Source organism: Octopus bimaculoides, chromosome 5 (assembly GCF_001194135.2).
Source record: "Octopus bimaculoides isolate UCB-OBI-ISO-001 chromosome 5, ASM119413v2, whole genome shotgun sequence".
Lineage (NCBI taxonomy): Eukaryota > Metazoa > Mollusca > Cephalopoda > Octopoda > Octopodidae > Octopus > Octopus bimaculoides.
In genome coordinates, this window is record NC_068985.1 from 35,682,955 (window position 1) to 35,706,503 (window position 23,549).

The 23,549-nt window shown below is 34.2% G+C and overlaps 1 protein-coding gene across 2 annotated transcripts in view; it reads right to left on the reverse strand.

The window, feature by feature from the left end:
• The window catches only part of LOC106876228 (importin-7), a 61,017-nt gene that overhangs the window by 26,981 nt on the left and 10,487 nt on the right, over positions 1–23,549 (reverse strand). For both annotated transcript variants that reach the window (XM_052968306.1, XM_014924701.2), the window contains exons 2-15: positions 14,332–14,416; positions 13,086–13,242; positions 11,614–11,772; positions 10,691–10,847; positions 10,015–10,104; positions 9,727–9,821; positions 7,024–7,094; positions 5,159–5,261; positions 4,772–4,817; positions 3,751–3,850; positions 3,382–3,575; positions 2,734–2,823; positions 2,436–2,601; positions 768–809 (exon numbers count right to left, since the gene is read on the reverse strand). In XM_052968306.1, coding sequence (XP_052824266.1) covers positions 768–809; positions 2,436–2,601; positions 2,734–2,823; positions 3,382–3,575; positions 3,751–3,850; positions 4,772–4,817; positions 5,159–5,261; positions 7,024–7,094; positions 9,727–9,821; positions 10,015–10,104; positions 10,691–10,847; positions 11,614–11,772; positions 13,086–13,242; positions 14,332–14,416 — 1,555 coding nt within the window. The remainder of the gene's footprint in view (positions 1–767; positions 810–2,435; positions 2,602–2,733; positions 2,824–3,381; positions 3,576–3,750; positions 3,851–4,771; positions 4,818–5,158; positions 5,262–7,023; positions 7,095–9,726; positions 9,822–10,014; positions 10,105–10,690; positions 10,848–11,613; positions 11,773–13,085; positions 13,243–14,331; positions 14,417–23,549) is intronic.

Genomic DNA, 23,549 nt, shown 5'->3' on the forward strand with positions numbered 1-23,549 from the left:
GAACTGTTTACACAAATAATCACTGTTTTCACGAATGTACTAACGAGATTTGCTCAGATATTCTCATTTAAATATGAATAGGTGATTACGGGCGGTTTTGGGCGGCTTGGTCACATGAACCAAAAATTTTTTCGGGCGGCTTTGGTAACGAAAGGGTTAAATTTGTGACTAATTCCCTTTACGACTCATGGGCCTTAATAACAGAGATTAATGGGTTAAAGGTTTTAACTATTAGTTTACAAAGTCAACAACATAGACTAATAGATTCAACTACAAAAACAAAATTTGAATGACAATAGATTATTTCACTCTGGATAAGGTTGGTTTAAATGTTAAGGGGTTAAATATATTTTGAGGGAATTTCCCTTGACATTTTGAATTACTAAAATGAATGGTCTCTGACATTAGAAACCAAGAAACACTAATATCGGTTGCTTTACAACTGCAAGAGATCATTCAGACTACTAATTAAGTATTCTCAAAAGCTTTAGCCTAAGAAGATTTCATGTTCTTGTGGTCGGTGAATGAACAGAAACAATGTAGTCAAGAAGACTCTTTAGTTGAGCTGAGAACAAGTTAACTTCTTTAGTGTTAGTGCTAAACTAAAGTACTCCCAGTACATTAAAGGGTTGGCATTATGTAGGATGTGCCAAAAATGAAATATACAAGACATAGCACCTTAAACCATGGGGGGGAGGGGAAGTTCTAAATAAGTCAACCCACGTTATCGCTGAAAGCAGGTCTAAAATCATTATGATTATACTCACCTAAAATAACTGGCTTGATATGAGGACGTACAAATTGCTTGGCTTAGTAAAAAAAAAAGAAAAAGGAAAGAAATGATGAGCATTAGTAGCAATAATAAATAACAACATTCTGTTTCAAATTTATTTTTATGTTAGAATATTTTGAGTTATTGTCAAAAATACTTGATAGTTTTAAGAAAAATAAAAGGAACATGCAATACCTGATACAGGAAAACAAAAACAATCTCCAAGAGGCTGAAACTACTCTTGAAATGAGCCTTGCATTCTGTTACCCCAACTAATTAGGATGGTTGTACAGACACATCCAAGTTGTGAGTGAACAATATATATATATATATATATATATATATATATATATATACTGGACTGACCTGGAGGAAGGGGGTGTGCCCATAACCTTCATAAGCCCACAAAGACTGGTGAGAGCGATAGCTCCTCTTGATCAGTTGCAAACTAATGACTGCAAATAAAACCTGTGCAAGGAGGGAATTCTAGAGAACTGACGTTCTGAGCACAGTAATCAGTGTAGGGACATAGAAAAATAATAGGAGATACAAGTAAATTAGGAATTCCTGGGTGAAGATATGAAACCAACCAGTTCCAAGGATGGAAAACCACTGTAGTAGCAGTGGAAAAAGCAGAAGAGAAAACATTTCCATAGACAAGTTAAACTGCATAGGTGAAGAATTCCATACCAAGCAGGCAGATGTCATTTCTCTGGATAATGTCTAAGATGCTCTGTGTGTAGTAGCAACACCATCTTAAATATAGGACCAATACTCTATTGCGAGTCTCACCTGATATTTGTTGAGGGTTAGAAGTTGATAGATGCCGAAGTATTTTCTGCCCTAAAGAGAAACCAGTTTCCATCATGCTCTATTTGATATAATGACTATCAGCATTTGCCCAAGAACATCCTCAGCAATGGAGTAAACTAGCAACTATAGCAAACTTGAGAGTCTTATTGCATGCTATTCACAGGAAGAATGGTTGAGAAAGTAGGGCTTTCTGTTGTTGTTGTTTTGTTTTTTACGTAGGTAGATATTGCCTCTCTGTGCTGGTGAAGCAAGACTAGCACCTCACTGGAGGAGGTTTACAAAAGCTTGTTCATGGAGTCACAGTAGATTTGCTATTAGGCACCTACAATAAATGTGCATGAAGCTTTGATATGGAAGATTAGAATGTGATAATGAGCAGTACTATCTGCAAAGAGTTGTTGGATGAGAAGACAAATAGATTTTTAATGTGTAGTTTAATGGACAGTGGAGGGTGGAGAATAATACAGAATCTCCAGGCACAATATGGTCAAAGTGATCTCTATCAACAAACACTGCAATGATGTGATCTAAAAGAAAATTTGCTAATCCAAGAGATGGGAAATAGCTGGAGCCAAGAGGTGGGGGGGTTGCCAAGAGGTGAGGAGTTTTTCCAAGAGATAGGTTGTTTAGCCTCAGATGAGCCCTGATCAAACAGACTTAAAGCACCAGTCATGACCATCCCATCTTTCATTCATGCAGTATATCTAGAACTGCATTATCCAACATATCTTGCTATTCTAATTAAGATGGCAGGTTGTCGTTCGAGGAAATACAGGATACTATTATTAGCCAGTCAAGTGACCATATAGAAACTCATTCATTGGGAGATGTAATAGAGAAATAAAGTCACCTTTGTCATGTTGGGTAACCAGCATCTGAAGTGCTATTGCAGCTTCAACCTTGACAGGTAACTCATTATCATTACACAAACATTCTTTGCTCAATTCAAGTGCTTGCATCAAGTTGTTATCTTGCTTATAACGAAGTTCACTAAAATAGTGGAGCATCCAACAAGCCTACAAATAGAAATATTATGGAATTAACACATTATACTAAATAACACTATTTCAAGTGTAAGATATTTTATACATAAAATTTCTTATAAACATAGAATTACTGCAGCAAATTAAATAGAGAAAAATACTCACTCTAGCTCTAAGATAACCATGTTGACTGCGAAATTCAGGAAAAACATGAGTAGTAAGCATCATTTCGGCTTGATCTTTGTAAATTTTTCTCTGTAATTAAAACATATTTGTGGCTTTAATATTAGACAACCGCAGAGTATAATATGGATACAAAGTCTGTTTTAACCACCCGGCTTCAAGTTCCACTCCAAGTGCGTTCTACTTTAACCTTGGCCTCAGTGAAGTTGATAGGCAGAAACCCCATACAGAAACATATACTTGAGTGCATGTGTGTGTGTGCACGCACGCTTGCATCTGTAAACAATATTCTGTAGTTTCAACTTTTGAAGGCCAATAGAATAAAAATATTTTACTTAAAAATCAAATAAGGGCTAGCAACAGGAAGGACATTCCTGTTGCTAATAACTACCCCAATAGATGACATCTAAACCATACCAGCATTGAAATAAGCAAATATGATGATGCTGATAATGGCAAAGGCAAATATGACACGAACAATTTGAAAACAATGATTTCTAACACTGAGTCAAGGCTACAAGTTTCGAAAGCAGAAGTATAATAAACTGAATTAACCCAATTAGTGACAGGTACTCAGTTTATCAACCGTGTAGGGATGAAAAGTATTATTTCTCAAGAAAAATAACAAACCTTAAGAAGAATGTCAGCTACAGCTCCAATCATATGAAGAGCACCATCCTTCTGTCTTGGATCCACATTAGGCTGTGTCAATACGGACATACAAAATCCCATGGCCTTCTGAAGAACTTCTTTTCGTTTACCAACTGCAGAGTGGAACAAAGTTTGGGCAGCAACAACTGGTGACAGAAAATCTTCAAACATATCTACAATAAAGAACATAACATAGCATCATACACTCCATCATCTCTCCTTATTTAATAATATGAATATATGAGTTTTGTAAATCTTGCTAATTATGCATATCATAATATGTATGAGGGAGGGAACAGTGGATGTAGACTATTCCATATTTTCTAAGATATATACAAAGAATGTTACCGAATTTCATGCGAATATATTCATGGGGATCTGCAGTCCATAGTTCATCATCTTCATTACTATGACACATCAAAGGAAACACAACATCTTGAATTATCACCTGCAAATATATGTAATCGTCTAATGAATTACTCAATAAAGAAAGCATTTTATTCAAATTTTCTTTTCTTTTCACCAATTTACGTGACGCTATCCATCATAAAATGCCAAAACACCTAAGACTGCAGAATTTATTTATATTTAAATGTAAATTGCAATGTGCATGTAATAACACAATTTCACTTAAACACTAAGCAGTATAACATTTCCATCTTCCTTAAATTTTGGTGCAATTATTTCAAATCATTTTTTCCGTATTTCTTTAATGTTCTACACTTGTTAAAAAATTAAATAACCTTTCAATTCAGTAATAACTTTCGAGTTTGAATGATTTTCCAATATAGTCCAAGGGATGACTTTGAAAAGGATAATTTCTAAAAGTGTGAACTATGTCAGACAAAAGTTTTCAAAACAACGGTTTCCAGAGAGAAAATGCAGTCTAAAACATTAAACATTCCTGTTCCAACATTTTTGGAAGAAACCAAATCCATCAACTATTTGTTTATATTTTAATTCAACTGTTCCATATAACAGAGGAGTCTAATGCAAACAAAAAAAATAAAGGACAAAGTTGCCATAAATAAATTGTTGTCATAAACAGGGATTTAGGAAGCCATATAATAAATAATATTAGCAGTAACTCAATTTATTCAGTGACAAAATTTAAATAATATTCTACTTTGCTAATTTTTACATACATTTACTATAATTAGGACAGTTTTGAGGCAAAAATTCTATCTTGGATTCATGTAAGAACCTTTAAGTTGTGTTTGAAACACCACTTAAGTATAATAAACTTATGTTTTGGATTCACAGTTCAGAATTAAATTAAAATGTGTATTGTAACTAGAAACCTAATGACAGGGTTAAATGTTAACAAGTCAATATTTGTGTTCAAAAGTATATTGTTTAAATTACTTACTACTATATGTGGCTTGATACACTTCCAGGAGAAGGCATGGCTGATTCTGAAATGGACATATAAATTGTTTTCTTTTAAGTCTAAGATTAAAACTATTTTTTTGTATTGTTTTGTTTTTTTACAGAGTAAAGCAGGCAAGTGTAATCTATTAATTAAGCAAAACAAATAGATCTTCCATGGCATCAATGAGTATTCCAGTTGTTCATTCAAATGAACTGCCAACTCCTTGATAAAAGATATTATTAAATGTACAATCCATCTTATAAGCATTCACACACCTTTCTATCCAACTTAGCACAAAAAGCTTGACTTTCACACTATCTAATCATTAACCATGAACAAAACAGAGAGATGTAAGGAAGTGGCATAAAAATAAAAACAACTTACCCTTGATTCAGATAGTTGAGTGTCTGCTGCATAACTCTGGGAGCAACATACATTTTCTTTCGATATTGATCGAGTAAATTCAAAAGAACAGGAATGATACCACCTAAATTCAAATAGATTTGTAAAATATTAACCAAGTATCTAAACCTTAATCTTTACAATTTTGAATCATTTGAATAAAATGGTCTAAGCCCAAAATCATTTTAGAAGATCAAAAGAGCTGAATTTATATATATTCTACAAATATATACAAAGAGTAAGAGCAGATCATATGTGTGTGTGTGTGTGTGTTAATATACAAACAAGAGATGTCAAGAATATTTGTTCCAGTGAATTATAGAATTCTACAAGACAAAAGCTAAACCAAATTTGTATTTCATATTGATATGAAAAGAAAAATTTGAAATTTTATTTCTATTAAATATGGCACTGCTAGCAAAATGTTGTAAATGCAAGCAATTTTATTAAAGAAAATAAATTGTAATTTATTTAAATGTTAATTTAGACATAAAACTGTAGTTTAGAAATATTGAGTGTACAGCATTTTTATAAACAGCTTTCCATCCCTGTCCTTGACAACAATGGTCTGTCTCCAATAACTACATAATAGAATCAGCCTCACATTACCACTACCAGCTCTATTTATATGTGCTTAACTATATTTAACATTGCCCCTATTGCCAACTGTCTCCATATTCGTTATTCTCTCTTACTCAGCACTTAAGCAAAAACAAAGACCACAGAGTGCCTGACAGTTGGTGTACCTTAGCAGCTGTCACTGGAACAAGTTGCCTTCTCATTCTGTTTGATTTCGTGAGACACTTTAGACAAAATATAAAAAGAATACTGGCACACTTCAGGAAGCAGGGTGCTATTTTACAGTTAGGAAAAAAATTTTAAAAACTATAGTTTACCTTGTTTTATTATTCATACTTAAAATTATGAATAACATTCTTTTACAAGAATCTCAAGCATTATTATGGATCTTTTTAAGGCCTTAAATTATATTAAAAATTTACAACACATTTAGATATCCCTTATGTTACACCGTTTAAGAACTACCAGTCCAGAACAATTTGTCCTGTTAGCCAACTCGATCACCATTAACACTTACAGGTGGAAACAGACTCATGTCTCCCTCCAAACAAGTACCGTTGTAACATCTCTTCCTCTACCTACAATGTAGAAACAACCATACTCACTTCTTGAGAAAGCTCCCATACATACACATCATTTAAAATACTGCTGTAACATCTCTCCCAGTACCTAAAACTAAATTCCCTATCAGTATGATCTGTACAGATCTCACAGATGTTGAGATTGCAGCCTACCTTCCCAGAGCAATAACATTAGATAAAGGCAGGAGGGCAGTAACCCTGAATAAGAACTAATGCAGATTAGAAGAGACTCTCCACACAGGGTAACACCTTTAGTGTCTGTGGACAATAAAATGCACCTGGTACACCAACTACTCAGTGGGCTGCAAATACATTAAATTTGAGAAGTTTTTAAAAGAAGTCTGAAGAGAAATTCAGGACTTAACATATATTGTAGCTAAAACATAAGTCTAATAACCTACCACAGAGTTTAAATAAAAAAATTCCATTTTAAAAATGAAAATTTTATTTTAAAAGATAAATACAAATATATTTATATGAAAGGTTGAAACAGACCATTAGGATAGATTTTAACCAAAAATCAAAATAAGTGAAATCTCTTGCTTTCACAAACTTGTAACAGGTACACACATTCTAATATAGTAACATTTCAGTGGTACAAGATATAAAATCTATATCAACTATTTTTATATCACAAAAATTGTGAAACAATTCATAAAAAAAAATAATTGAAAAGGAAAAACTCACAAGTAAAGCTTTTCAGGTACCAATTAGCAAACTCTGTATAGTCTTTGATTACATTACCAGGGCTGCCATACCTATAAGTATATATATATATATATATATATATATCTACTGAATAACGGGGATATGTAGTCTTGTCTGATCCATGCAAGCATAGAAAAATAGGTGCAAAAACAACATAAATTATCAGAATGCAATACATATCTAACATGGAATTATCTTTCTTTAAAAGCAGAAAAATTCTTAGGTTAAATAAAATATCGAATTTCACATGGAAAAAAAACAAAATAAAAAGATTTAATGATGTTCAAGTTATCTAAGACAGTTCTTATATAAAAGTTTGGTTCCATTTATATTGTATGTAGGTGGGGAAGCAAATGCTATACGTTTTTGTTTTTTTCCCCCTTTTAAATGCTATTTAACTATTAAGAAATTACAGTAATAGTTAAAAGAAATCACAAAAATCCATTCAAACTATATACAGTAATCCCTCAACTATCGCGGGTGTTACATTCCAATACGTGAAAATCCGCGAACTAGAAACAGTACTGTATACTATTTTTATAATTTGTATGTATTTATTATCATCATCATCGTTTAACGTGTTTTCCATGCTGGCATGTGGTGGACAGCCTGACTGGGGACTGGCAAACCAGGAGGCTGCACCAGGTTCCAATCTGATCTGGCAAGATTTCTACAGTTAGATGCCCTTCCTAACACCAACCACTCACAGTGTAGTGAGTGCTTTTTACATGCCATCGGCATGGGAGCCGGTCAGGCGGCACTGGCATCGGCCACCATTCAGATGGTGCTTTTTACAAGCCACCAGCACAGGGAGCCAGTCAGGCAGCAGTGGCATCAGCCACAACTACAGTTTCCATTTTGATTTCGATTTGATTGAGATTCTGATTTAGATTTTACTTGGCTCAATAGGTCTCCTCAAGCACGGCATGTCACCCAACAATTCAAAGGTACTTTTTAAATGGGCTGGTTATGCAACACTGGTATAGGCTACAGCTGCGATCTCACTTTACTTGCCGGGTCTTCTCAATCACAGCATATCTCCAGAGATCTTGGTCTCTTGTCATTGCCTCTGTGAGGCCCAATGTTCAAAGGTCGTGCTTCACCACTTCATCCCATGTCTTCCTGGGTCTCCCTCTTCCACGGGTTCCTTCAACTGTTAGGGAGTGACATTTCACACAGCTCTGCCATCTATACACGGCACATGACCATACCAGTGTAGTCGTCTTTCTTGCACACCACATCTGATGCTTCTATGTCCAACATTTCTCTCAGGGCACTTACACTCTGTTGTGTGCACACTGACATTACACATCCAGCAAATCATACTAGCTTCATTTCTTTCAAGCCTACATGTCTTCAACAGTCATGGCCCATGTTTCACTGCTGTGTAGCATGGCAGTACATACACATGCATCATACAGTCTACCTTTCACTCTGAGCAAGGCCCTTTGTCACCAGCAGAGGTATGAGCTTTCTGAATTTTGCCCAAGCTATTCTTTTTCTAGTAGAAATGCTCTCAGACCATCCATCCCCACTACAGACTTGTTCACCTAGGTAGCAAAAGCTATCAACTACTTCTAGTTTCTCCCCTGGCATGTAATGGAATCTTTTCTGAGCATCTTCATGCTTATTGACTGTGCATCTACCACACACAAAAGCTGTCATCCCGGTTAACTTTCCTTTGATGTTGTGGTACCTCTTATGCGTTCATAGATTACACTGGGTACATCTTATGGAGTTTCTACTTACACCTCTTCTACAGATCAAGCAGGGCCTTCTACCTGAAGGGGCTTGTGATTTACTAGCCTTCCAACTTACTAGGATTTTGGTTTTTGCAACATTGACTCTAAACCTTGCTTCCACACCTGAAATTTCTTCTCTAGTTCTGGTAGTGATTCTGCTATGAGAGCAAGGTCATCAGCATAGGGGAGCTCCCAGGGGCAGCCAGTCTTGAATTCCTTTGTTATTGCCTGGAGGATTATGATGGATAAGAGGAGGCTTCACTATACTCGTTGCCGACCCTTACCTTACTGACAGCATCCTTGTACAGGGCCTGTACAGTTCTTATTAACCACTCATCTATCTCTAGTTTCCACATTGCCCACCAGATGAGGGATTGGGGGACCCTGTCAAAGGCATTCTCCAAGTCAATAAAAGCCAACTATAGGGGTTTATCTTATTTTATTATTTTTATATATTTGAGCTTTTATAAACTCTCCCCACACTCTTAGGAGTACCCATGTCTTCTCTTTTTTTTGCCTCCCGAGTTTCGTTTTCCATACAGCATGTGCAATTCTTTGTTTATTCACTATGGCACACTATGTATTTTCATTTAATATATTTAATGTGTTAAACAGTGCAGTATTATACTGTACTTTTATCTATTTAATTTTTAGTTGTGAAAATGCTTATTTTACCACAGAAATAATTAAAATCTAAAAAAATATAAATACCTATTGGCAGCAGAAACCCATAATATACTGCGGAGTCCGTGATATAAATTTACATATATTAGCCAGGAAAATTTGCGAAGTATTGAGGGCATGATAAGTGAACTGTAATATGACGAGTGATTACTGTATTTAAATTATATATTTAAATTCTTGTGAAATAATTATAGATTATATGGGTTCCTTTTCCTGAGAATCTTCTTATAAACAAAAAAAAAAAAAATTTCAATACCGTTCAAATGTCCTTGCCAGAATATGTAAAGCCCACTTTTTAACTTTCCACCAAGGCAGACTTGGTCGCTCCTCTTCATCCACTTGATTAGCAGCCTTCAAGATAGGAGAATGAAGAAAAATATTGTGAGACAATTATTTAATCTTAAATATATATTTTGCGAAAGTGGTATTACAACATTAAAAAGTAAATTTTTCTTGAACTCAACCAAGATAATGTAGCAAAATTAACATATCAAAACAACTCTTCAAATAAGATTGTCTAGAAGCTAACATAACATTTACTTACCTCAGGAATTGCGCGATCAACTATTTGGCGAATTATTTCCATCCAGCGAGTAAATACTTCTTGGTCAATCAAATTCAATGGGAGAAAATTCTGAAATTTTCAAAACAATATTACTTACTTTAGCTAGATTTAAAAAGTTCAGTACCACTAGACGTACTAGCTCTAGTGTTTTCTAACACAATGGGTTATCCAAGGAATAAGTAAAGTTACTTGAATTTGACAATAGCACTTTAGCTAAAATAATATTTCTAATGATCTTACGTGAAAGATTATACTTGATAAACTTTTGAATAAATAAAAGTCATCTCTAAAATGTGTAAAGATGTCATCTATAAGAAATTTGTTTTTATCTGGTATTTTGATACCATTTCATGTACCCTGTACCTGCACTTTAGTATAAGAAAATCTTATTCTTTATTAAATCCTAATGAGTGCTAGTATCTAGTCTTTTAACAGCAAGTTGGAATAGAATAAACACCAGTATTCTATTAACTACTTCACTGTAAGAGTCCCTTCATACAATTTATTTCTGGAACTTGTTTTACGAGCCACAACAGAATTTAAGCTTGCATACAATACAGTAAATTGAATTTGACAATAATTGTATAGATGTCCTGCACTACATTAATTATGTGATGAATTGAGAACAGTTTCTGCTGACTTGAAATAAACTTACTTGTATTAATGCATAAAATATTTTTAAAATTTGCTTTTGTAAAAGATTTGATTCAATGGATGGATCTGGCATTATCTGAAGCATCATCTTGTAGATGAGAGGTAAATGGACCACCATGGCTTGATGAAGTATTTCTCGGTCACTTAATCTTTTATATCTGCAAAATCAAGAAACATACACAACTGTAGGTCTTTATCTACAGGAAAAATAGTTCAAAATGAGTATATGTTTAATATAATTCCTTTAATGACAAGAAATTTAATATGACATCAATCATCATCATCATCGTCGTCGTTTAACGTCCGCTTTTCATGCTAGCATGGGCTGGACGATTTGACTGAGGACTGGTGAACCAGATGGCTACACCAGGCTCCAATCTGATTTGGCAGAGTTTCTACAGCTGGATGCCCTTCCTAATGCCAACCACTCCGAGAGTGTAGTGGGCGCTTTTACGTGCCACCGGCACGAAGGCCAGTCAGACGGTACTGGCAACCACGAACACCATTACATCAGAGAAATTAAAACAAGCTAACTTGGATTTCTGAGTTACACTGTCCAACATTACTTTACATCATATCTGAGTGCTGCAAATTTTTGGAGTTCTTTTTTTCTTTTTTTTCCATTTTCAAAAACGTTTCACTATGGACAAAAACTGGATACAAGTTTCATGCTGTCAAGCAGCAAGTTTAAATTCAAAGCATTTTCAAAAGACAAGAAAAATCTTAAGAAAATATACAGCAAACATAAAATCCACGTGTGATTATAAAACCATCCACCTAAAACAAGCTTAATCAAGCACAAGAGCTTGTCTTAACTTTTGAAAGTTTAAATTAATTACAAAGAGAACAAATAAAATTTTTTAGGTTATTCAACACAACAAACCATAGATGTAGTTATAATAAATGTGAATAAGAGAAACTCACTCATAAACTTTGACTAATTGGTAGAGACACATGAGAGCTCCCATCCATGTACGGTGGTCTTCAGATTGTATGTACCTAGAAATCTTCTCTGTAAGGTCAGGCCATCTTCCCGGATAATCATATTTTATCATAGTACTGAGACATACACACAGCTGAGTACTGGAGGATAAAAAGGATATTAAATGCTTTAGAAAACTGATCTTTAGTTACATATGACTATATCACAGAATATCAACAACTAAATCAGATTATATATATATATATATATATATATATATATATATATATATATATATATATATATATATATATATATATCTCAAAGTATAGAATCAAATTATAAATGAAACATCATAATTGCAACAATTGAAGGTAAAATGTTAACTCAAAGAACTGTTGTGCTTTCTCTAAATCTCCCAATCCTGTTAGAAATTACAGAGTTTGATGAAATGTAGTTAGTCCAGTATAAAATTATAATATAACTTGCTTGGATTTAGATGAAATTTAATGATGATCAGTATATATTGTGGATGCAGTTTCTACTTGTTAATCTTTAACTGTTGTCATGTCACTTACACTTGCCTAAGTAGCTTGAATATTAGTAAACTGATTAAACTTAGGTGCTTGCACATATATTTACAAGATATCGATCCTTTGTCACTGAGCTGAATGTGTGCTTCATTTAGTTCTTGTAAATTGGAAGCTGAATAATTTACATTAGAAAAATCTTTACAAGACGTCTTCATCTCCTCCATTCAAAGATTTCTATAAGGCCCCACGAATTAGTGTTATTTACACTTATTACAATTATGTGCTCTCCTCATAAACCTACTATTATGTAGAGATCCTAGATTTAAAACATAACAGTAAATTAATATTTTGTTTCAAATTCTAATCATTCATTTATGAAACCATGAATTCAATATCAACTACATAATTCCACACATATTCAGAATCAATAAATACTGGTATTACTTAGATGGTGTTTACAGATAACACTGAAATGACACATACTTCTTCCAGTTCAAACAATCTTTGTTTAATTAAAATCATTTAATAAATAAAAATAAATCATTAAATATTATAACCAAATTCTAACTTGCCACTTGAGGTACAAATTGTCATTAAGCTTAAAAATTAAAGAAAGAAAACTTTAGAAAAACTCACTTGATAAAATGCATAAACACCCACATTGCAAACTGGAAGTCATTTACAAAAACATCTTTCCAAAATAAGGCTAAACTTTGTTTGTCACATAAGAGTTCCAGTTTTCAACCAAACAACATTATGTGAACTGCAGTTTCATGCAGTTCAGAATCTGGCAGCAGTTGTAGTTGTTTGCAGATAAACACTTGTTTACTACACAATTTACCCAGTAGGTTCAGCTTTTCTCCAATCAACAATATTAACTGTCCATGTTCAAACCCCATATTTTCTGAGATATAAAACATGCAGAAAGAGAGGACTTTTACCTGATGGTATCAGGGGTGTGAATGACAGCTTCAATTATGTTATTTCGAATAGCGTCTCGATCCTGTTCATGGATGTTGAATGGCAAAGGATCTGACACTTGTTCAGCTTCACGATCATGCCAGAATTGGATCACCATGTTTTTGAAATAGATGACACCTAAAGAACGTTAAAAGTTTAAAACTTTTCAATAATATACATTGCAGCTTGAAAAATAAAATGATTTATATGTAATAACAAATATTGAAATGTATTCCAAGATAACTGACATTACATATAAAATTTGAAAAGAAAATTTTACAGGCAAAGATCAAAGACTGAATTATTTGAAGCAAATGGTATAACATAAGGTATTAAATTAAATTCATAACAAAATCTTCATATAGGTAAGTTCTGATACTTTTAAAAAGAATTAAAGAATGTGACATGTTACAAAACAATTTTACAAACTATGCGTTAATTTCAGGATATTAATTCACTAACCCTTTAGCATTTAAACCGGCCATATCTGACCGAAATATTCTGTCTGTTTTAAGTTCAAACTGACCAGATCCAGCCTTTCCAATTTATCCTACAATGTCATTCAATCCCATCAACAAAATCTCAAAGCTAAGAGATAATGCATGATTAATTTAAACCATGCAAATAAATAAATATTACATTCAACAGAGTAATCTGAATACTAAAAGGTTAAATGCACAAGACAAGAATTTTTGGTTCAATTCTCAACCCTACAAAATAGAACCTGTGATTAATAACTAAACTATTTGTTCACTGTTTTAAATACTTTTGCAAGTGAATCAATACTGATCAAAAGGCATTGGAATGTTTTAGTGTCTTATTACTGAATTCATTAATTGACAGTCATCTTTGCCTTTCATTTATTTCTTGTTAGTAAAATAAGTACCAATGTCTTCGCTACAAAAGATTGCTTTGTGCCTAAAAAAGAAAATATTTCTTCTTGTATTAACAAGTGCCACAAAGTAGATGTAACCTACAAGAAAACAAAAACTCACCTACTCTTGAAATCATTTTAATTCACATCTATAAGCATTACAATGTGCAGTTTCCCTCAGATGTGTTTGAGTAAAATCAAAGAAAATTAATTTCCCTACGAATTTCTCCACACACCAGTAAAACAAAAAAGAAAATCAGATACTTCTGCAAATTTAGAAATTTACAGAGGAAGTATTTTAAAATTAATATTTTTGTATAGACTAATATAAAATTTAAATAACAAACACTAACCAGCTTGTCGTACAGGCATTTCCAAATCATCTGACATGACCACCTGCATCATCAAGGTGGGAGCAAACCCAGCAATCTTGTGGACCTGAAAAATATTTTATAAAATAATTTTACGAATCCCTAAATTAGTAACATTTTTTTTTTAAAGAAAATTAGCAAATAAGATACATCTGGGGATCAGTTCAAAATATGAGATGCATCTTGATAAGTAACACAATAATTTGAGAACTTGAGTGAATACTCAAACATTGAAAATACATAATTTTTGAACTTGCAACAGCTTTCACTTTGAAGGCTTAGGTAGCATTTAAACCTTGATCCTCAAACCACTAATTTCCATTAAACAAATCTAATTTGAAGCTAATTTGCTTTCAATTGACAAAAAATATATTTGAACAAATCATCAATACAAGATTAACGCAACCATGCCTTCATTTGTCTACAATAGTAGCACTCAAGTCCACCCATGAGAGATTAACAACAGCATGGATGAAGTTTAAGTAAGACTTTAATTAACATGAGCAATTGATGAGAAAATTCATATTGAGTACAGGCAAGTCATGTGGACAAGTTCACTTCACACTCATCTCTTCTAGATTTAGAGCTGACCAATGCTTTAGGAGTAAAATTTGGTATATGCAAACTGCAGAAGCCCAGTGTATGTGTATTTATATATATATATATATATATATATATATATATATATCATCATTTAACGTCCGCTTTCCATGCTAGCATGGGTTGGACGATTTGACTGGGGACTGGCGAACCAGATGGCTACACCAGACTCCAATCCGATCTGGCAGAGTTTCTACAACTGGATGCCCTTCCTAACGCCAACCACTCCGAGAGTTTAGTGGGTACTTTTTACGTACCAACAGTACGAGGGCCAGTCCGGCAGTACTGGCAACGGCTACGCTCAAATGGTGTTCTTTATGTGCCACCTGCACAGGAGTCAGTCCAATGTTATTGGAGCCTGGTGTTGCCATCTGGTTTCACCAGTCCTCAATCAAATCGTCCAACCCATGCTAGCATGGAAAGCGGACGTGAAATGATGATGATGATGATGATGATGATGATACCCACACACAAATTCATTAGCATGAGCATATAGGAGATGTCAGTAGCAGAAAGTGCCACGTGAATGGAACATATGGAAGACGGGAATAAAGAAGACATAGGACAAACTAGTAAAAGCAGATCTTAAGAGAGTGACCTTCACAAAGATGACAACTAAGTATCCATGATCTATACTGAAGAACTGTGCTGGAAAGAACTCACCCACTCTATACAAGTTTGGTAAAATAGATGTAAAAATGGTGGTGATGGACAGTGGGATGTATAATATCTAATTAGGGATTTTATAAACATTATGTTTGCTCTCCATATTTTACTCACATCTCACTCGCTACAATGAAAGCATGAGAAATAACATGCCATCCAATCTGTCTGTATTAAATCATTCCTTAACATCAATCATTCTTTATTGCTATCCATCTCTCACTTTGTTCCATTACTCTCTCTTATCACATGCTTTCCACTAACCATTTTCATTATTGTTGTCACTCTCACTTCTATTACCCAATAGCCCTCTCATAAACTCACTCTTCTCTCATTACACAGCTTGTATTCAATCTCCTTTCCAACAATCATCATGTAGCTATCATTCTCTCTCTTCCAGTCCTTTCTATATCACACTTGAGCTCCATTCACTGACTCTCTTCTAGTCCTCCTTTCTATATCACCCTTCTGCTCCACTCACCATTCTCTTCTAATATCACCCTCTGGTTCTCTTTCAACACTATATTGGAACTTAAGATAGAAAGAACTATAGTGTTGCCCAGGACATGATAACTTCTCTCTCCATAAGCTAATACACCTGCTTGTTCATCCTTCACCTGTATTCATCTTTTGTTTTCTGGAAACTACAGGAAGCTTGTAATCACATGAATGTCAATATTCATGCTTGTTACCAGTTGAAAGCTATGATGTTGGCATTTCTACTCTATACTTTTATAGACCATTAAAATAAAATATCCACCAACTGAAAACAGGTAAGGGTTAAGAATGTAAGAGCATCTGGCTGTAAAGTCTCGCCTCAAACTCAAACATCGTCGTCGTTGTCTCCAATCTAAACCCATGCTAGCTTGGAAAAATGGGTGTGAATAATGAACACACACACAAACCACATTTGAGATTGTATGTGCACTGGCAGCTTTATAAACCTGTTTTGATACCAACCCACTTCACTTTTGGTTCTGATGCAACTTCTTGTTTAAAACCTATTAAAATTTCATGTTCATTTATGTACAAAACACCATATAAATAATGACAAGCTTAATTTTACTAAATTTTTCCATTATTTTCAAAATCAATTTAAATCGATGGAGTGTTTTCAACAGAAATAATGGTAACAAAACAGTTAATAGAATGTGGTGTACCCATTTAAAACAATGGGCCAAACCATTGATAAATTTGTGACCGAAAGTCTTTGCACTTTTTATTTAACAAAAAATATCACAATAATGCATAAATGTTATTGTGCTTCTTACATTCATTGATAGTGGAATAAAATAACTAGCTTGGTGAGCCCCTCACTGTACTTGATCCTAATTTTGAGTTGTTTATGTGTAAGATGGATGTGGTACAGGACTATTTTGTTGATATATGTAGTGACTGCATCTTTGTGCTCCGGAAGGAAACTAGGCTGTTCTTCTCTTGTGGGATGTTTTGGAGGCTTCTGTTCATGGAGGCAGAACATGCTGAGCAAGAGGTGTCTTGTGTATGGATGACACTTATACATTAAAGGTTAAGAAAAAAATGAAGTAATGCATCATCTGCATAGAAGTATGTGACTTAGAAGTTATGAGATACAAATGATCAAACAACAGAAAGACCCCTTTCGTCAGTTTTCCTGGACATTTGGTCTTGATAGCCTTTTGTAACTGCTTCAGCAAGTTGGCTCTTTTTGAAGATAGCCACTAAACACATTGCCTTTTGCATCCCAAAAAACTGAGGCCATCACGTTCCCAGCAGATCAAATGACCTTTGCCTTTGTTGGAACATTCTGCAGTAGGAGGATAAGAGATGTGAGGTGTTCTGGATAAGGCAGTGTCATCGTCATTTTTAGCATCCACTTTTTCATGCTTACACAAGTCAGGTGGAATTTCTTGATGCAAATTTTCTATGGTCAAATGCCATTCCTGTCACCAGCCCTCGCCTGTTGCCAGCAAAGCAATATTTCCCTTTGGCCAAACATGTTTTCACAAAGACCAGAAGCAAATAATATTGCTTGCATTATGGTGACGTTTGTTTGTAACCACTGCATGATATCAAGACAAGGGTACAAACAAACATGTGCACACACATACATATGAGAGGTTTCTTTCAGTTTCTACCTACCAAGTCTACTCAAGGCTTTAATTAAGCAGGGGCTATAGTAGAAGACACTCGCCCAAAATGTTGCACAGTAGGTAGTAAGCTTCTTAAAACGACAAAGCCATGCCTGCACAAAGCACCCAAGAGAATCAAGATACAGGTGAGAAGTATGTACAAATTCATAATGCCATACTTGCATTGAGTGATACTGAAAAGAAAGAGACATGGAAGTGCTACTATGAAAGTCTATTAAATGTGAAGAATGCATATGAGAGAAAAAATGTCTTCTCAACACAGATCTACCAATGGGAACAGTCATTTTAGTAGATAGCACTATGAAAAACAAGGTTCTCAAGATGGAGAAAGCCCCTGGTCCATCATGAATTACTGCTGAAATGCTTAAATCATCCAGCAGAATATGGTACAGCCTGGTCACCGTTACAATCAAACTGTATGGAAGGTGCCATATCCAATAACCATGGCAGCATCATAATCAACAGTCACAAGGGCCAATGATTAAGAAAAGGTAATTACAGAGATACAAATTTGATGGACCAGATTTTGAAAGTTATAGGAAGAGTTATAGCTCAATTAAGAGAATAAACCTAGATGAATATGCAGTTCAGTTTTGCATGAAGAAGTACTATTAATGCTATCTTCTTTGTGAAGAACTTAAGCCTCTATACTTAGCATTCATTGGCCTAGAGAAAGCCTTTGACAAAATCCGTCAATCTATAAATTGGTGGCTGTTGAAGAAGAGTAGATGAATGACTTGTGAGACTCATAGAAACCATAAATGGAGGTGCCATAAAATTAATAGTGAAAGTGAACAAGTGCAACAACAAATTCAGAGAGCAGATAAGGATCAAGAGCACAGTTCTCAGTCCATTTCTATTCAACTTTGTCATCCAGACTACAAAAGATATGCTTAAGACCAGAAGTCTGTGAGATCTCCTATATGCTGATAACCTCATTCTTACAAATCTGTTGAATTTGAAAGATTCCAAGTATGAAAGCATAACCTGGAATCAAACGGCTTCAAAGTTAACTTAGCAAAGACTAAAGTTTTACTAAACAGGTAAACAAGATTCAAGCTTAGTATATATAAAAGTAGTAAGAAAACCCGTAGAACATATACAGTGTAAATTATGAGACACACAAGGTGCAGTGGAATTGCAAGTTAACAGAAAGAGAACATGCATGTGACAGATGCACAGAAACACTAACATCACAAGGAAAAGATTTTCTTAAATGCCCAGGGGGATCCCCATAGGTAGTAGGTGACCTAATTAGCAGTGAAAGAAGACGGAAGATATATAGAGTAAAAACAGACTGGGAAGAGTTTATGCAGCTGTTCTCTCTGCTGGTAACAAAAGGCAGACTGTATGGTGCTCGTGTACAAACTACAATGCTAAATGGTTGTGAGACATGAGCCCTGAATGCAGGAGACTTGCAAATACTAGAGAACCGAAACAGTCATACTCCACTGGATGTACAATATCAATATGTATGCATGACAGAGTACAAAAGTATTGAGAGAAAAACTGAGCATAAGAGGAATTACATGCAGTTTGCAAGAGAGAAAATTGTGTTGGTATGGCCATGAGATGCATATGGATAAGACAGCAGTATAAAATGTCAATCACTAACAATGGATGGAACCTATGGAAGAGGGAAACCCATGAAGACATGGGGCAAAGAGGCTGATGTTGATCTCAAGATGCTATGCCTCAAAGAGATAACAAAGGACCAAATTGATTGGCAATGCCAAGCAATCAAGAATACCCATCCATCTATGCTAGCTCAGTGAAAGTGAGGTTCTGGAAGTATAATGTTCATGCACTCAACTGGGTCCCTCACCCATTGCCAAGTCTTAGCTAAAAAGGTTTCCATGTTTTCTCCTACTACTGCTATTCAGTACCATATATCTGGACTTTACTCTGTCAAGAATCAAATGTTTCTGATAAAAATACCATTTCAAAAGAAATATTTCATGGTTTCCTATAAACTTCAGCATTCTTACAGTTTTCGAAATAACTGTAGGAATTTCCACACATGCCACTAGTATATCTAATTTTGTCTCACTTTACTGAACTAAAACTTAGGAGACTTTCAAATGACAATTTACAGAATCATCTTATCTAACCAAAATAAAGCACTGAAAAATGTTTTTGCTTAACCTTCTAGTTGAGTCAAATGTTAACTTACTGAGCACTCTTTGACCTTTATAGAAAGAATTCTAAATCAATAAAAAAAAGTTCCTTATTTTATGAGAAGGTCACTCAGACTTGTAGGTAGATACTGACAGAGTGCTCCACATTCTAGAATCATTGATGACTTAAATTTTCATTTTTTAAAATATGTCATCATAATTCAGACTAAAAGCAACAATTTCTCTGAAGAAAATCAAAAAGGAACTAAGAATTTACATTTTTGCTTTAAAATATTTTTTGTCACTGAAAATTTATGTATATCTATAAGTATGACTAGCAACATTGCATGTACATTGATTCAAAGTTTTTAATATCTTTTTTTTAAAAAAAAAAAGGTATGTTGACAAAACAACTGAGTTTTTAGGATTTCACATACATTTTGGAATAATATCAAAATCTATAGCATTTAAAATCTCAGGTTAACCCTTTCGTTACTGTTTTTAATAACCAATAAATCAATGTTACAATTGAGTACTCCACTTAATTATTAATTATGTGGATATTTATTAAGTTACTCTATACCACAGGTATAATTTAATAATACACTATTTGAAGAAATAATTGGTTGAGATGGTTAAACTCCCTATTCTCAAAGTTTCCATGTTCCAGAAAAAAAAATTAATACTGTAATGTCAACATGCAAAACAGATGTTAAAAATATCCACCACCTTACTTTTTTGTCTTATTTGTGAAATTTTTAGTAATTAAAGACTATTGACGAAAAAGAATTAGAAAAATGTTTTATAAAATAGTTTAACTACTCTTAACAATAAAATCTACAAAAGGTTCAATACACTGAGTGAAAAAGTAAATTTTTGTTTTAAATTGTCTGTCAAAAAACATTCATAAAATATTGACTACAGGAGACAGTTTTATGCAAGTCATTATAATATTATCCATTTTATATTTCTGCAATTTAAAATTGAACTTCAAAAGTTGCTCTCTATCCTGTTCCATATATGCTCTCATATTAGTCATATGCACATACATATGCAAATATCTTGTCAATATAAACTCCCTATATTTAAATGAAAGAGAAATTTGAAGGAAACTTGGCTGCTATATCTAACAAGTCAAGTGTCCACAAAGTTTTATCTTGTTGACTTGAAGAGGGCTTTGTTGTGTATTCTCTAATCAGTTACAGCAAAAAGAAAAATGAGAAAAAAAAACAATATAATGAAAGGCATTCTAGTTATGATGGTCCCATAATTTAAATAGTAGCTTTTATTTAAGTGAGTTGTTAGAAGTTTGGCTATTATTTCCAGCAAGTTGAGTAACCATGTCAGCTCTCTGTTCAAGAAAATCTCTTGTCCATGTACATTTCTCTCATACTATTTTCATGTTCAGTGTAGGCAGCTGAAGTGACAGTTTGTTCACTAGTTAGTAGCTGAAATAACAGACTAGTTAGTTCCTTAGATGTCTTTAGAGACTGTGAGTTTTGATTTAAGAAGGGTCACAGAAAAGGAGCTTTCTTATATAAACATGACACATTAGCAGCAGGTATTATCTAGACAAGAACCAGGTTCAAATCTGCTACCTCATATTTCAGTTCAAATTTTGCTTGTATCAACGTTGCTTGTCCTAACTTTTCAGAATGAAACAGCACCTAGATTTTCTCTTCATTGAGAAACAAAATGGGCCTAACAAAATTATTTGATCTTTAATACCTTCAAGAACAATGTTAGATAAGGCAGAGGTTGTGATGCTACAATTAATTGATCTACCACATGCTGGGTGAGTGCTCTCCCTTGGGTAAATTTTAACACTTTTTAAAGTCTTTGATATACACTATCTTCTTACAACAGTTTATTCTATGAATCAAATATGAAAAGTTCAACACAATCCCTTCACAATTTTTGGAACTGGTTACATAGGTTTGAACACTTTCTGGCTAGTATTTATTACCTTGACAGACTTACACACACATGAAAATTTCATATATTATTACAAAATCTTCAAACTTATCACAGTTCAGTGACAGTTATGATCATGCAATTAATTTCAACAAGTAGACAAAGCTTTTTTTAGCCCACAACATGCAAACAAGAGTCAACTGAAACCCTGGATCAGCTTCTTCAAGCTTGACACTAGATATAAAGCCTCCTAACACTCTCACAAACAACATTTACACCATTTGACCTCTTACCTCCTCTTGTATCTCTCTCTTTCTGACAGCCATTCTCTATCATTCCAGTGATATAGACCACATTCATACATACCCACATTTACACTCTTCCACTCTCTCTTTGGACTTTTATTCCATCTCCCCAGGTATTTAATCTCATTTTATAATCTTTGAAATATATCATCTTGATACCATTTAACACCCTACCTCTGTTAGTACTCAGAACCATTTCATTGTTATCCCATCTTTCATTCTTAAGTCTTCTCCACTCACATTTTACATAGATTACTCTCCTGAGCCATTATACACTTACTTGTCCTCATTCATTACGTCTGCCCTGTTCTTGCAGCCTACCTAAGCACATCTTTCTCTCCCTTTCGTCTACCCTCTCTCTTCCTCCACCATCTACTATATCATTATTTTTACTACAATTCTGCTGTTCTTTATCTCACCACCTCCTTTTCTAGTCAGTGTTCTCTTCCCTATCTCCTCAACTATAATTGGTCACCCTTCACAACTTCTACGGTTGTCACCAACTTTTACCTATTTCCCTTACTTATATACCTCAATAATTGCTCATAAAGTTCACCCACTCAGCAGTTACCTATAGCTAAGACTTTCACTCGCCCATACCCTTGCAACTTCTATCCAACTACATTTCTTGTTCACCTATACCCACTAACTTCTCATCTCACAGCTTCAAGGTCCACGATCCATGTTTCACTGCCATGTAGCATGGCTGTTCGTACACATACGTCATACAGTCTGCTTTTTACTCTGAGTGAGAGGCCCTTTGTCACCAGCAGAGGTAAGAGCTCTCTGAACTTTGCCCAGGTTATTCTTATTCTAGCAGCTACACTTTCAGCTCACTCTCCTCCACTACTAACTTGGTCACCTAGATAGCGGAAGCTATCCACTATGTCTAGTTTTTCTCCCTGGAATGTGGCAGAAGTTGTTTTCTGCACAGTTTCAGTGTTTATTGCTCCTGAACATCTGCCACATACAAAAACTAACTTCCTAGTTAACCTTCCTTTGATATTGCTGCACCTCTTATGTGTCCATCGCTTGCTTGCACTGGGTACATCTTATAGAGTTTCTACCTACGCCTTTTCTACAGATCGAGCAGGACCATCTACCTGAAGGGGATATACATTATATATATATATACACACACACACACACACATACATAAATATACATTATATATACACACACATTGGAGCCTGGTGCAGCCATCTGGTTCGCCAATCCTCAGTCAAATCGTCCAATATATACATTATATACATTACACATATATATACACACACACACACACATATATACACACACATGTATATATACATGTACACATATATACACACATATATATACATATACACATATATATACACAAATATATATACATACATTATATGTACATATATATATATACATTATATATACATATATATACATTATATATACATATATATACATTATATATACATATATATACATTATAT